The 16,274-nt window shown below is 35.9% G+C and overlaps 2 protein-coding genes across 7 annotated transcripts in view; one reads left to right on the top strand and one right to left on the bottom strand.

The window, feature by feature from the left end:
- The window catches only part of SSB (small RNA binding exonuclease protection factor La), a 22,824-nt gene extending 15,394 nt beyond the window's left edge, over positions 1 to 7,430 (top strand). For all 4 annotated transcript variants that reach the window (XM_087949754.1, XM_087949752.1, XM_026685059.2 and 1 more), the window contains exons 9-12: positions 1,119 to 1,259; positions 1,965 to 2,151; positions 5,844 to 5,972; positions 6,889 to 7,430. In XM_087949754.1, the coding sequence (XP_087805880.1) occupies positions 1,119 to 1,259; positions 1,965 to 2,151; positions 5,844 to 5,972; positions 6,889 to 6,989 (558 nt within the window). In that variant the 3' untranslated portion in view covers positions 6,990 to 7,430. The remainder of the gene's footprint in view (positions 1 to 1,118; positions 1,260 to 1,964; positions 2,152 to 5,843; positions 5,973 to 6,888) is intronic.
- On the bottom strand, positions 6,979 to 16,274 carry METTL5 (methyltransferase 5, N6-adenosine). 3 transcript variants are annotated; one of them, XM_087949756.1, is made up of 9 exons: positions 15,966 to 16,274; positions 14,644 to 14,850; positions 13,630 to 13,747; positions 12,862 to 12,976; positions 11,383 to 11,564; positions 9,862 to 9,944; positions 9,420 to 9,471; positions 8,916 to 8,965; positions 6,979 to 7,098 (listed from the first exon to the last, which is right to left on the bottom strand). In XM_087949756.1, exons 3-9 carry the CDS (start codon positions 13,736 to 13,738, stop codon positions 7,030 to 7,032), a joined length of 660 nt encoding a protein of 219 aa, XP_087805882.1. In that variant the 5' UTR covers positions 13,739 to 13,747; positions 14,644 to 14,850; positions 15,966 to 16,274; the 3' UTR covers positions 6,979 to 7,029. The 3 variants fall into 3 exon arrangements, with proteins under 3 accessions (XP_087805882.1, XP_026540847.1, XP_026540849.1); XM_026685062.2 differs by lacking the exon at positions 15,966 to 16,274 and having other exon boundaries at positions 14,291 to 14,988; XM_026685064.2 differs by lacking the exon at positions 15,966 to 16,274 and having other exon boundaries at positions 14,644 to 14,988.

The raw sequence follows: 16,274 nt of genomic DNA, 5'->3' as shown, positions 1-16,274 counted from the left end.
AGAATGCAGCACTGCAAGCTACTTCTGTTGACTGTCAGCTGCCTACAAGTTGGCAGTTCGAATTTCACCAGGTTCAAGCCTTCCCTTCCATCTTTCCAAGGCCGGTAAAATGAGGAGCCAGATTGTTGGGAGCAATATGCTGACGCTGTAAACCGCTTAAGGCTGTAAAGCACTGAAGCGGTACATCAGTCTAAGTGCTACTGCTAGCTAAATCTTCATGGGATGAATCCAGTGTTATTTCAATGGATCTACTGCATACAGTATTTTGTTTTCATTATCAAGCAAGGATGAAGCGCCTCACCTAGAGAAAGTAGCTATGTTGAATATGCAATGTGAATATTCATAAAAATGGGCAGTGTGAATATCCATAAAAACACTGTAAAACAAACCAGGGTTGTTCCTACTATCTTCTATGGGATTTGGAATGTGGAATATCTGGAGAAATGAACCAGCTCTTTGAGAATATACTTACTTCTACACACCTCCAGACCACTTTCCCAGTAGGTAGGACAGTAGGTTCCCTAGGATTCATCTCACTTGGTAGAGAACCTTGTATCAAATTTAGATACCACTCATCTCACTATCCAAACAGGCAGTTTATAGATACGATAAAACCATGTAAAGGAAATACAGTTTAATTTTTTTTTAAAAGATCTGAAAAATAAGAGCAAAATTAAAAAAGACAATTTAAAAACAGCGAGAGCAGCCTCAAGCCACCAGCCAACCCCAGGGTTGTGTGCCTCTCTTCGATCCTCATGCCATTTGGCAAAGCCGGGTTTTCACGTTCTTCCAGACAGCTGAAATAGTGGGAGCCAACTTTACTTCCGAGGGCAAGATATTCTATAGGATGAGAACAACCACCGAGAAGGCTTTTTTGCCTAGATCCCATCAATCGGCATTCTTTTAACAAAAGGGGTCTGTAACAACACTCGCTGCCTGACCGGGTGGGACAAGTCAGTGTGACTGGGACAAGATGGTTCCTCGGGGTATACTTTTATTGGATACATCTTTATTTATTAAACTAGAAAGGTCTGAGGGCACTCTTTTTACTCAAGTCCAGTAAATCATGTAGGACATAAAGTATCTTACACATTCTTTCCTCTTTTTGTATTCAAAAGAAATATCTGGCAGAGAAACAGGGATGCCTGCTGAAGTTTTTTGGTGACTTGGAAGATCATACTTGTCGAGAAGACCTCCATGCTGTTTTTTCAAATCATGGTGAAATCAAGTGGATAGACTTTGTCAGGGGTGCAAAAGAGGTCAGAAGGGTTACTCTGATATTTCTAAATGATAAAATGTTAAGCAAATAGATGGCACACTGTTTTGGGGGCTAAATATGCATAATTTGAAGCACTGATTTTACTATTCTTGTTCATCTGCCTTAAATTTACTGGTAAAAAAGTGTTAATGGCAAAAATCTTAATGGAAAAAACTATTCACTGGGGAAGTAATTCCTAGTAATACTACAGTACACAAATGAGGTTCCTGCTTGCTAAACAACGATGGCCTTGTAAATTCTAGATCCTAGATAAGTTGCTCACTGCAACAATTTGTTCCCTGCCAGTATATTCCTTGATGCTTAATTATTTCTTGTAGTCAGAGGAGCAAGTGTCTCAAGGACAAGGGAGAAATGTTCAGATTGTATGTTGCTTTCTGCAGCTTCTGCTTTCAGCATTTGTCAAAGAATATCCTAAGACAGTCATCTGTCCCCCAAATGAGTTATATACATATTCAGTTCCGTTGAGTAACATGAAGCTTATAGAAGGCTTAATTCACAATCACTTTTGCTTCAAGCTGTAAATCTCTAGGAAGATGCTATTTTCTGGCTGATGGTTGGAAGCAGCCAAATAGGGGTTCAGAACTATCCTATTGCCTGGGAAATTGTCCATTGCAAATGTCCCATTGTGAGGACGAAAATGGCTGGATGGTGCCTGCAGTGATTCAAATTATATTTCTGTATACAGGGTATCATCCTGTTCAAGAGCAGTGCTAAAGGTGCGCTGGATAAAGCCAAAGAAGCAAATAATGGGAAATTACAATTGCGAGAGAAAGATGTCACGTGGGAAGTGCTTGAAGGAGATGTGGCCAAAGAAGCACTGAAGAAAATCATGGAGAGCCAACAGGAGCTGTTAAACAAAAAAAGAGGAAAAGGTGATTTGTTCCTTTAAGGCATTTACTTATCATTTAATCTTTCCTGGAAGTTAAAATTGTTGAAATGGACTGTTCTCTTCTGAGAGGAGTTCTAATCTAGTGATCCCATCTTTGTGTGTTAGAAAGAAGGCTCGGTTTGTCTTCAGTGGCTCTGGAAAGGGCCAGATTTATACGCATGCCGGACAATCCCCAAGAGCTGCCTGTCCACAGTGGTGGCAAGGAAAGGAAGGAGAGTCCTAGAAGACCAACTGTTATTGGGCTGAGGGAAAAATGGGGGAAATGCTCTGTAGCCCAGCCAAAGGCCTTGCTTTTGAGTAGCCTGGCTCTGTGGCACGGAAGGAGGTAATCCTTGACCAGCAAGCCAATTTTTTTAAAATGCTAAATCAAGACATTAAAAAGCCTCTGGTTGGCGTTTGGTTTTAAATACCTCTTCCCTTTAAAAACAGATAAACATTTCAGATAATAGCCTTCTGGTGATATCATCACTTAGCCCTCAAGAGTATATCTATTTTCTGGCCAAAAGATTGCCCATCTCTGCATTAGAGTTTAGAAAAGTGAGGGAATGCATGCCAGGGCAAGTTTGCACACTTCGAATCCTGAAACTGGTTCAGAATTGTATGGGAATTTCTTGATCTCTCTTTGTAACCAAATGGGAAAACTAACGCAGGCACTCTAAGTAAACACTAAAGTTGAATTACATCTACTCCCTCCCTTTGAAGACAGAGAATTCTGTATTTTATCTTTTTGATTTTTTTTTCCAGGAAGATTTTTCTGGTGTTCTATCTTTTTTCACTATGATTAAAAGGTCTTTTTGTCCCCATAGAATTTTTCTTTGTCAAGCCTCTTTTTCTCAATAAACTATCCTAACATCTTTTTTAAAAAATGATTTTCGGAGCCTTCTTTTGCTTTTGCTTTTAAAAAGAGGCTATCAGATTTTTCTTTCTTTGTACTTCTTATACTGCCAAGAAGAATGATTCTGTCGGGCAAATTTGTAAAGATCCAAACATCGCATTCAAAATCGGGATACAATGACATTAGTGCCTTAATTCTTCCTGACAGGGCCTGTTCTGTAGAGTAGCTATTTGAAGGAATTAACCTCTGGCTGAAAAACAGGACCTATGCTCAAGACCTTCCCAGGTTTCATAGTCTTGACTTATAAAAATAATACAGGCAGGATACAAACAAACCAATAAATCTTCCCAGGTTTTTACTAAAATACTGCACTTATGTGATTTAGCCTATTGGAAAATTTTAAAAAAAATCTTTATAAAGGACCACCGGAGAACAACAACAAAAAAATATGGAGACAACTTTTATATTTCCAAAAAGCTTTTTCCTTAGACTGAAGGTTATTAGTCTCTTGCATTATTTAATTAAATAGGAATTATCAAGAATAACACCAAGCTGCTAGATAGAGTTTAAGCATTTGCATAAAATAGCTGCTTCAGCTGAGTTTTTCTTTTATTTATTTAGGGTATGACATAACATACAAGGAGTAGTAATATAAATTAACATTTCAACTATTGTTGAAATAGTTATTAATATTATCAAAGCCTGGCACCTTTTTTGTGGGGTCATTTATATGTCTTCCCATAACTGGGTGTTCAATGACCCATTTGGCTTTCCATTGGATTTTCTTTTGATTCAAGTACAATAAAACTAATTTGCTGCCCATCTAGTTGCTCCTGCTAATTTGAATCGAGATGTGGTGCCTATCCTTTGATCTTGTCTGCCCTCCAGTTTTTGCTAACAATTAAACCTTTTCTGATATACTTTTAAGGATGTGCATTAGAGCCATTCACAAAAAAGGCTTAGATAGCAAACTGGAATTTTTCCTCTCCCTTTTCAGGATGTTACTGAATTGCTCTAAAGCTGTTTCTAATTAAGGTCTTGCAAGATTTAGTGCATTCTCCATTATCGATGCTCTTTCAGACTTTTGATGGAACAAATTTTAGTGCTATGGAACTTCCAGTGGGATTAAGACTTTTTTTCCTGCCAATATATTATAGGCATGAATGAAAGCTTCAGTGTAGAACATCAAATTCTTGGTAATATCCTCATGCAGGAAAGAACTGTAGGATTTCTTTCACAAACTAGATTACTAGGAGAGTTAAATTCACATTTTTTTAAAAAAAGAGCAGCCTAGCCCACACCTGATTCCTTATGGTACTACAGGGAAAAAAATGGATTTGTGGCTTGCCACTAATTCTGCCACTGGTGACCCATATCTGCATTCTCATATATTGTATTCTCCATTCATTGAAAATTGGTCGATTCTTTACCTACAAAAGCTTTTTCATTACAGAGACATCACTTGGGTTTGTGAATCTGTTTGGATTTGTTCAAGTTGTACATTTTCATTTTTAAAGGTTCCTTCCATTTTCAGATACATTGTTGATGTGAGCATGTTCTTCAGTTGACCCAACAAAGATGTTGGAACAATTTTTATTTACATCTAGCCCTCAGGATTTTTTATATTAAAATGTGACTGTAACCACTTCTCTCTTTGTAGCTTCTAGAAAAGTCTTGTTACCAATCCATGATAGCAATCAAACACACTTGATTGAAATATAAACAACTATTTCCACACATCACCGAGAAAGTGGGGTTTTCCTATAAAACCCCTTCCATAAATCTCAGAATTGTTTAGTGGTTTCAAGAAAAGGAAAAACAAGCCTCTCACATCAACATGTCCACTAAATTGCCATAGTCCTGCTTCCCCACAGCCATTTTTTTTTAGAGAATAAAGTAAATCTGAATCGACTAATGTCTGATATTGGTAATCTTAATAGCTCTACATTGTTCAGATGATATTAGATCTCAAAAATTATCCAGCCACTAATGATCAAGGCATAAGTTTCTTTCTAACAGAATAGCCTTGCTGGTGCAAAGACTAATCTTTCCAGGACGTTTCAAAAGCTCTACCAGCAAATGTCAAGCGTTTTCAAAACCATTTTGTTTGGTAGAATGCCTAGAGAAGGATATACATTGGAGCAGACTTCGTTCATTCTAAAATTACTTCTTCATTGATAATCCCAGTATCTTGCTAATAGAGCCCTGCATTTCACCAGCTGGAGCAATTAGAAATACCCAAATCTTTAGAGGAAAAATTCCGTAACTCTAACCCATGCCAGATAGTGCATGGTCTACATTGCCATAACATAGAAAAACATGTTTAATACCTTCTTAATAATGTATTGCTATCAGAGCAGCAGTTATCTCAGTAGTTAAATGAACTGGTTATTAGAAGAGTCATTGTATTCACTAGGTATTGTACACTAGATAAGAGCTTCCATGCTTGGATAATGCACAGAAGGAATGCCCTGAACAAATGGGAGGCGACCAATTTGGGTTATCCATATACCAGATCATCTACGGTAATAAGCTGTAGTTCACAGAAAGCATCGGTGTTCCTTTATTATTCATGTATAATTGGAAAAGAAATCACTAAATCCTCTTTCCATGGTGCACTGTGAGCATTCCTTTTGATATAAGAGAAGACTAATAAGGGACTACTCTTTAAATTCAGCTAACTGGCCATGTTGGCTGGGAATTATGGAAACAGTAGTTCTACCTACTGTCCAAATTGAGAAGGGCTATTTTATATGATTGCCTTCCCTCTTAGAGATGTCCAAGAATAAATTCCTTAAAAGTGTGATGATCTTAATTCTGTACATATCCTTTTTCGCCAGGACGCAAAGGCAAAGGTAAAGGTGGCAAGGGAGCACAAGACACACAAGACAAAAATGTGAAATTCCAAGGCAAGAAAACAAAATTTGAAAGTGAAGATGAAGAGGAGGGTGAAGATGCAAATATCACAGGTGATTTTATCTTTGTGGAACAAGATACAAAAATGTACTGGCACTATGGTGGTGTGCTGAAAAGTCGCTATTAAGTTATTGTCGAAGTTTCTGTGTTAATCTTTGTTAGCTATTTGTAACTCTGCTCCCCAAAACAGAATTGTGTAGGCTATTGGAAACTTGCCAGCTAAAACTGTTTGTAGTATTCAGGACCATTATTTTAGGTCTGCAGCATTCTTTTTGGAGTTTACACATTTTGCAGAAATGATGAATCAGAATGGAAAGCCGAGTTTCACATCCATGGATAGATTCACCATGCATAGTATGAGATTGGTGTATCTATTCCTTAAGTCAGGGGTCCCCAACCTTTTTTATGCCGCGGCCCGGTACCGGCATCAGCTGGGCTCCGCGGCCCGGTACCGGCATCAACTGGGCGCCGCCATCTTTTTTTGACGAAAAAGTGCTTCCGGTGACCTCACCGGAAGCACTTTTTCATCAAAAAAGATGGTGGCGCCAGCGCTTCCTGTAAGCTTTTTCGGGTAGAAATGGCTTTCTACCCGGAAAAGCTCACGAAGCGCTGGCGCCGCCATCTTTTGATGAAAAAGTGCTTCCGGTGAGCTTTCTACCCGGAAAAACTCACTGGAAGCACTTTTTTATCAAAAAAAGATGGCGGCACCCAGCAACCAGCGGCCCGGTAAGACTTGTTCCGCGGACCGGTACCGGTCCTCGGACCGGTGGTTGGGGACCTCTGCCTTAAGTGGTTCTCTCAAATTTGTTAATGTAGGCAGTTTTATAATCTGTTCTGAGGAAGAGACTAAATTAAATGACTATGGCATCATTTAATATAATATCAATCAGCTTGATATTACTTGACTTACTACTGTAGGTCTGATTGTGATTGTTGTGGCCCACCATGACTGAAATCTCAATTTTACAGGGTCAGCAAGTCCCAAGAAAAGATCACTTGAAGAAGACAAGCAAGAAGAGCCAGCTGCCAAACAGCTAAAAACAGAAAATGGTGCTGGAATTCAGTTGTAATACTTCAAAAACCAATTTAATTTTTATTGTTTCAATACATTTAAGTCATTCCTCCATCCATCTTTTTGTTTTCACAAGAGAATCTGATAAAATCTACATTGATGTCTACCTGTAAGACAAAGAAGAAAATTACCTTTTGAGATTCTTTCTTGGAATAGTGGCTGATTTAACATGCAGTTTTTAAAAAATATCTGAGAGTGAGCCTATAATTAGGCTGAAAGAAAAGGCTGAAGAAACTGAACTATATCCTAATATCTGTTATGTACAAAACTTTTATTCAGTACCATATAACCAATAAGTATCAGTATCTTGTGTATTAAAATTTTGTGAATCTTTGTGTTCAGTTACAGATGTATCAAATTGTATTGCTACCTTTTCGTCTATTGGAAGAAAAAAAATCTATAAATAAAACAACTATGTAGAGTTACCATAAGCACCTAACTCCGATTTTGTACTTGTCTTCAGTGCTGCAATAGAATTTTCTCAAAATCTAATACTTTTCTTTGTATGACAATGACAGAAACTGTCTGCTCCAATAAATAGATATTGCTTTAGGTTTTAGGGCAAAGGTGTCTTAACGTAGCTTCTACTTGTTGTATAGCAAAATCCAAAATGGATTACATTATGTGATGAACGAACAGGGGAATTTGATCTAGTAAAGCCAATCATGAATACACCCTGCCCATAACTTTTATTTCAGGGAGACCCTAAAAACATAGTATTGTAATGTATTATGAACAAAAGATGTCCATCAATTCTATGCTTCTCTACATTTGGAAATCTCATTTAGTTTTAATTTCTAACATGCATACCCTCCACGAGTAAATGTGCTAATTTGGCAGTTTATTATAATTGTGATCCATCTTCTTGGATTTGTGGGGTGAACCTGTCTTAACCAAATAGCTAGATCCATATTATTCTTGTTCTTCTCAACTACTCATGATAGACAAAAAGCAAAGTAAAACAGAAATCTAGGATGCTTCCTATCTTGCAGATACTCTTTCTGGTACTATTGAGGACGACGACTCTAGAAATACTGTATTTTGTTTTGCTTGTTTACTGTTCTTAGCTAAACAGTTAATAGTGACTTTGACAACGTAAGTAGAATGGAACGTGTGTGCTAAACAGAAAGGTTGCATAGGCCTTTCAGTTTGAAGGTGAAATGAATTTGGAATTTATATGGATGCTCAGTTTATACCTGTCTGCAAATGCTTAATATAGTTGTAGGTTTTTCCTGTGATCACACAGTTGCTTGGCACAAGATCCCAAGAAAATGTGAATTTGATTTAAGGAGTTTTAGACATGTGCTAAATGTGTGTTCCTGCACACTCCAAAGCATCTTTTTTTTTTACTTTATGTACTAAAATCCCGCACAGCCCCAATCACAGAATTTTACATTCTATTTATGTGAATTGGTTTGGTACAGTCTAACTTAAACCAGTAATGCCATTTTCTTTCAAGGGTGGGTGCCTTTGCAAATAAAAGATGCTACTGCATTCTAATAATTCTACCCATATGGATAGGCAGTAATTTTACAACAGGGAAATCTGCACGATTCTCCTAGCATTTGTTATTATGCACCTCTCTTTGCATTCCTTTTACAAGGTTAGTATATCTTCTCTGATAAAACGTAAGTCTTCCCTGTCTGTCATATAACACGTCAACCTGTCACTGAAAGATTAGGAGCCACACATTTGATTGCATCAGCACTCTTTTGAAGATAAGGGATAAGGGATTCCTATGGCTCTAGAAATTAAATATGTTTCTGCTCCCTTTTGTTTAGATCTTCAGTTTTGTTTTCAATACCAGGTTATATGTATATAGTTCAAATTGAAACATTTTTGTCTACGATCATTAGCATACAGCTCAGTTATTTAGCAACAAATTAATAGGTTTACTCTGAATTAAAAGTAGCCTAGTACTTACTGATTTTTTCTTGTGGAATTTATATGATGCTGGTAGGTCATATTTCAATTCTAAAAGTGAATTAAAAAGAATTTAAGCTGTAATGGAAAATCATAAACATTTGAGAAGTGATGAAATATATTAACTGGAAACAGTTAACACATGTATGATTTGAATATCTGATACTGGGTTATTGGATATGCTTACGATTACATAAAACTATCTTGTGTCTGGTTGAGTAGCAACAGTTCAATCAGATCAACTTATATAATGCAGATACTACCTATATTTAAGATACCATTATAAAATTATTTTCACAATAGTTCTGGATCTGCATATTTTAAAAAGCACAAGGGAAACAACTGCTGTGAAACAATAGTATAAAATGATTAAAAGTAAATATGTTTTATGCTATTTAAGACAGGTCCTGTAAAGGTATTTGGTATCCTATATAAAGATAGTCTTAATATTTAAATGGGAACTTTGTGTGCCTTTAAACTGAATTTAATAATAACTTATTCTTACCTGCTAAAACTTCCATTCCTATATTCCATTCATCTGCTTTTTTCTGAATATGCTGAGCATGGAAGGAATGCAAGATATTAGAGGTTTTCTTGATTTTGATATCTATCTATCTATCTATCTATCTATCTATCTATCTATCTATCTATCTATCTATCTATCTATCTATCATCTATCTATCTATCGTCTGATGATGGTGATCTCCCTGAATACATTTTCATGGGTTTTTTTATACTAACATTGAAAACTAAACTAGATTTTGCACAAACTGATTGATATTATGAAAGCTTAATTCTAATATATCTGGAATATGGTGTTAATAAAATGTCTTAGACTATTTATTACATGATACCTGATTTCAGCATCTTATGATTCTAGAACATCCAAAATTTTTAATCTTACTGTTTCATACAAGGATGGGTATCAGCACAATCTTTAGACTTACCTGTCGAGTTGATGTTTTGTGCAAGGAATACACAGCTATTCTTGACATTTGCACAGCTGTTTTGAGAAAAGCCATATCCATACCTATTAAAAATGAAGAGTTTTAAGCCTCTTTTACTCAGACACACTTAGTTATTATTTCTCCTGAATTTCTAAATATCTCAGCAGCCTTGAGCAGTATCACCTACAGAATTAAAGTTGTTTTGCTAGTGTTAAGAAAAGCTTGATAATGGTTAGCACTGTATATTACCTAGGTTGGAGAATACATGTTTTAATTTCACTGGTAGGTGCCTAATTCATTTAAGTACTAAGGTAGTCCTTATCTTGCGATTACAACTGAGCCCAAAAGTTATGTTGCTAAGCCAGATGGTTGTGAAGCAAGTTTTCCCCATTTTACGACCTTGCCACAGTTGTTAAGTGAATCACTGCACTTGTTAAATTAAGTTTAAGTTGTTAAGTGAATCTGGCTTCCTTATTGATTTTGCTTGACAGAAAGTTTCAAAAGGCGATCACATGACCCCAGGACATTGCAATGGTCATAGATATGAGTTAGTTGCCAACTGTCTAAATTCTGATCATGTGACCAGGGGATGCTGCAACAGTCATAAGTGAAAAACGGTGATAAGTCACTTTTTTTTAGTGCTGCTGTTAACTTTGAAGTCACTACCGGTATTAAACATTCAGTACTTCCCCTGTTTCCAACAGACAGAAAATTGAAATTTATTTTTAAGCATTCCTGATTAGCATGTTTTAATGTTTAATCAGTTTAAACAATTCAGCTGTTTGTGTTATGTAACCACCTTTGTTTAGATATATTGCTTCAACTAATTCTTATATTGAATTAAAGTTCTAACATCAGTTCAAGGTTTGATTTCTGTCAGATATTTTTGATTATCTCACAAATAAATGTACTTAATACATAATTGGTTAAATAATTATCTAGCATGTGCTAAAATAACAAACCCTTTTGCCTTAAATATAGAATGGAATACACAGTCCTAAAATTTGTTGGACTGGGAAACATACTTCTGTTCCATTTTTTCAATGAAAGTTCCAGTAAAATCATATTCTTATATAATAAATGTCTTGCGATTGCAGGATTTGAAAAATCATGAATTGTATATTACCAAGTAATGTAATTTAAGAAAATCTGATATGTAATGGTAGAAATATGTTTATAAAATGAAAACTATTTCTAAGTTATACTTGTTTTAAGACAGATAAAAGTAGCAACATAAAGGAATTGAATTTATGGACAACTGGTAGAACAGTCTAAAAAAAAATTATAAGATATAAATTAACCTTGCTTACTATGAACCACAGAATGTAACAAATCCAGCACAAAGAATTTAAGGTTGAGATGAAGAATGTTTATATTATGCCTGAGGTGAAAGACATCAATGGCAGCTAAGAGAAAAGGAAGTACTGGTTCACTGTGGCAGTAAGGAAATGCTGTAAAAATAAATAAAATTAGATAACTTTTTCAGTTAGTTCACTCCCATTCAAGGAAAAAATGGCTAACCTTTATTGTGCTTAGTTCCAAAAGGAGGATTCATAATAATTGTATCAAATGTTTTGGACATTTTGTCAAGCAAAGAACATACATTGCACTGAATCATGTCAACGTTTGTGAGGTCAAATTCTTCAGCATTCCTATTAAATACCTCCAGTGCATTGGCATCTATATCAAATCCTATACATAACCTGGGAAAAATAAAATTAAGAGAATTACAGCGGTACATATTACTTTAAAAATGTCAACAACCTACTGCTAAACATCAATGTTTAATATTAATTTTAATACTAGATCAGTTGTGATTTTGATTTTTTTTCTTAAAGGAGAAATGAACTATTAGATTTCTAAATGTCAGTTATATAAATTTTGAATGATTAGTCAATGTGATTTCATCTTTGAATGATTTTTCATGTGATGCTATTTCAGTAGCAGATATTATAAAAGTTTGAAATAAGGAGTAACTTAACCTAGCAACGTGTTTTAGATGCACATTCTGTTTAAAGTAATATGAGTAACTACACTGCATTCTTAATTATGGTGAAAATGTCTAATAAATCTGTATTTACAGTACAGGTAGTCCCTGACTTATCAAAATTACTGTCATAATTCATCGAAGTCATTAAGCGTGATGTCAGTGTGAAGTATGAAATCAGGCACAGGCATGGACCTGTGCCTGATTTCACAGCCTAAGTTGTTAAACAAATGTCACAGCCATTAATTGGTTTCTTCAATGGGATTTTATTTTTATTTTTTTTGCCAAAACCCAGTATCAGAAAACAGCAAAAACTACCAAAAATTGCATTTGTGAGACTGGCATGTTGCAAATGACCATCAATGCAATCCAGTTGTCAAGCACCCAAAATATGATTATTTGATGCAGATGTTTGTTTGTATCAGGCCGTCAGACCTCTGGAACTAAGTTGAGCTCAGTGAGATTTGTCTTAACTTCAAATGGTCACTAAGCAACCAGTTGTTAAGCAAGGACTACCTGTAGTTCGACTGAATGGCAAAAATCCAATTTGACTGTTATAACCATGTAGTTTTTCTTGGTGGCAATGTAGTAGTGGCTTGTCATTACCTTTGCTTTATTCCAGGATGTTTTTTTTAAACTTCACAGTTTAGTTTACAGCCCAGGGATATCCTAGTAATCTGATTGTGATTAGCTTTACTCATGACGAATTAAAAACATGCAACCAACTTTCTAAAGTTACCAGTACTGTTTAGATCAGGGCTGTCAAACTCCCGGCCTACGGGGCTGGATGCGTAACGCGCTGGCCACTCATGCCCGTTTTAGTGAAGGGAAAAAAACTCCCAATACATCATGTGACACCGCCATGACGTGAGTTTGACACCCCTGATTTAGATGGACTTATTTAGAGATATGGCTCTTTGTTTTCACATTCTTTGTTCTGAAGTACCCTTGGTTTTCATCCTTCCTCATTTAGTTTAATATTAAAAAAGCAATAAGAAAATGAGATTTCTTACCCTGCTCCCAACATGGCACTTCCAATGCTCAGTATGCCACAACCACACCCAAGATCTGCCACAATCTTGTTTTCAATATCATCAAATGTATTATGAATTGTATAAAGCATACATGCTAGAGAATAAAGAATATAGGCAACAGGTTCAGAGCAAATGCAAACTATACTAAGCAAACTGGGATGAATAAAGTTAATCTGCTCTATTTCCACATTCAAGCAACGTTTTATTTTATTCATCAACAAATTAACATATCAGCAAACTTTATAACAGTAATGTAATATAACACCTACTCAGATGGCTACAATATGTCTAAAAGGCAAATAAAAACAAACTCAAGTGGCTCACATAAGTGAAATGCCAAGGCTTCCAAGGAAAGGTCCTCCTTAAATCTAAACATCTATATTGAGAACAATATCTGTTATTCCACTGAGCACATATAATTTTTAACTCGAGTACTGATTTTTACAGGTAGAAAAATTATAGGGGAGAATCTAAGAACTTAACAAATAAACTTATTAAGCATTCGTTATACAGGAGACTTTATTACTTAAACTTTTGGCAGAATATTAAATTCCCAACTAAAATTCTTGGAGTAAAACAATTATTATTATTATTATTATTATTATTATTATTATTATTATTATTATTATTATTATTATTATTATTATTATTATTACATAAAGAACACATAATTTAATGTTATTTAAAATTAGCTGTTAGAATTTGTACAGTAGACCAATACATGACAGAGAGAAGATAAAATTTTACCTGCAATATGTGGCCGTGTTGGATATTGTTCAAGCAGGAGTTTTGGATTCTCAAAGACATCAACTTGTTGCAAACAACTCTCAAGTTCTTTAAGTTTTAACTTTTTCATGCTTAAAATCTGAGATTTATAATCAGTTACATAAAGGGAATGAATGGATACATACATACAAATATTAATGCTTATTTCCTAGTCTATTTTACTGCCCTTTGTATCTCAATAAAAATGTTTTTTTAAAAATCTGAGGCATACAATTTAAAATACAAGAAAACTCAACATTTATATTTCATAATTCTTAACACCCCCCCATCTCCCTTGGATGAAAAAATAGTATCCAACAAATGAACTGGTTCATATTACAACAGACTAATCATCTGGATTTGCATTACATTAAGCCATTAATTATGCTCCACAAACCATAATATCTATATTATTAATACAACAGACTAAACCAAATTTATACCAACATTTTTGAAATGTGAAACCAGACTAGGGGAAAAAATCTGTTAATTTTTATGCTCCAAATTTAGTGTTGCTTAACTTTAAACATTGCAGAAAAACAGATTACAAATCCATTAAATAAAAATAAAATAAATAAAAACGGAAAAACTATATGATAGAATATTTAGGAAAATTTAAAATGTTCTAAAGTAACGACCTTACATTCTTCAGATGGACATGAATGGAAAGAATTGGGGGAAGGAGGTAGATACAACTTCATACTTCTGAGTTTATGAACTGAAGTTAATGCTGAGAAAGATTATTGTATCCACCAAGTCTCTTTCCAGTCGAACTCTAGACTCCAAGTGTCTTAATGGACATAAGCAAATAATTTCCTGATTGTTTTTTTCCCGAGTTTCCATTAATTCTGGGATAAATTTGCAGAGCATCCTTCTACAGGAGGAAAACTAAATTAACTATTTTGTCTGTTTATCCAAGTAGATAAATTATTTATACAAATAATCGCACGATCTCCTCGAACCTACACCTCCTGGAAACATAGAAAACGCTTTTACCTCTCTGCCTTTTTCTCAGCGATCACGCATTTCCGCTTTGTGCAGGAACTTAAGTCAACCCCCAAACAAAGGAAACAAAGTTCCGTGCCTTCAGTTCCTATCCAGAAAACAGAGCACAGGGAGCCTTTTTCCCAGGTCCATTACTCTGGAAATCCTGGAACCAGAAAAGAACCGAAGCTGATGGGATCTCAATTTGGACACGTCTACCTGGGAGGAAAAAAAAGTTTTAAAGAAGTTCGGTTTCTGTGGATTGTTTATGTCATGCGATTATCCTTTATTTCCCCGGACATTTCAAGAAATAAATCCCGCAATGCCCAGCAATAAAATTTTAGTTACATATAAATGTACAGTAACAGAATAACGGAAGGGACATTGTAGCTCATCTAGTCCAACCCCCCCGCCCAAGCAGGAGACCCAATCCCATTTCTGACCATTCAGTATACCATAAGGGGGTGAGTAGGTCTCGCATGGTCTCGCAGGTTTGAATCGATTCTGCTCGGTTCGATCCGTCTCAATCCCTAGCAAAATCCTTCCATTTAAATGTGAATCATCTGCATACGATTATGCTCGTAAATTTATCTGAACATCAAACAACACTGAACCTGCAATAATTACTGTTCTAGGGTTTTTGACGCCTTCTGTGCCATCATGTCATTTTTGACTCCTAGCGATCACACAGACGAACGCCTTAAGCAACTGTTTATTTTTCACGGGTGGCGTTTCCATTTGCCCTAAGATTATGCATTTTATTTCCTGCTCGCCTCATCAAGGCTTGTCTTGCAAAGCCACATTCTTTGGCTTTCCCTGTGCGTTTTATGCACACAGCATCAAAGTGCAGTGGAACTTTGGGGGCGTGCATAAGCGCACCAACGTGCCTACCGTCCCTGTCCTATTGTTTCTCTTATTCTTTTATTTTTCTTATATGTAACCATTTCATGTATTCACAACTATGTATACATTTATACTTATTATCTTGTAAACAATTGGCAAATCAAATAAATAAATAAAATAAAAATAAATAAACTTGTCTAAAAAAAAAAAAGTCTTGCTCTGTAGGTGTGTAATAGGCAGCTTTCTCTACCTTCATTAGAAATTGATGACATTTGTTCCTTTGGCACTGAGAAAGTTTCCGATCGGAAAGATTCTTACACTAAAGTGCCTGCTAGTTGACTGTTTAGCAACAGCTTGCTATGTAAGAAGGACTGGAAAAGTGCCCTGCTTCAACCCTAAGAACTTCTGGTCCTGCTTCCTTTACGTTTCCCCCCAGCCATAATCAGTGCCTAATAGGATCGCGTTCATTAAACGAAGGTGGGCAGAAGAACCTGGTCGCGAGAAAAGAGCCTCTCGAGGTCCTGCACACAGCGCCCCTTTCCACGCGGATTAAAGTCTGCTCAAGGAGCAAGCAAGTTCACTCCTTGAACAAGCACTCGGAGATTGCAGCTCTCGGTTTCCCCGAATCTCTGTGATGACGTTTCTCTTCAGTTTGCCGTAGTTTTTGTTAAATACACCACTTTCTCCCTCCCGTGACTCTTAAAATGGTTTCTCTGCAATAAAAGTTACAGCTACTGCTGGACTCAGCTTAAATCTCTTGAAGATGACCGTTTATCAGGGGTCAGCATTTTCCCGCGGTA

Source organism: Notechis scutatus, chromosome 1, assembly GCF_049901735.1.
Source record: "Notechis scutatus isolate UNSWTSFEM ecotype Mainland chromosome 1, rNotScu1.2, whole genome shotgun sequence".
Taxonomy (NCBI): domain Eukaryota; kingdom Metazoa; phylum Chordata; class Lepidosauria; order Squamata; family Elapidae; genus Notechis; species Notechis scutatus.
The sequence above is the reverse complement of the archived record's forward strand: the minus strand, read 5'-3'. Positions and strand labels throughout refer to the sequence as shown.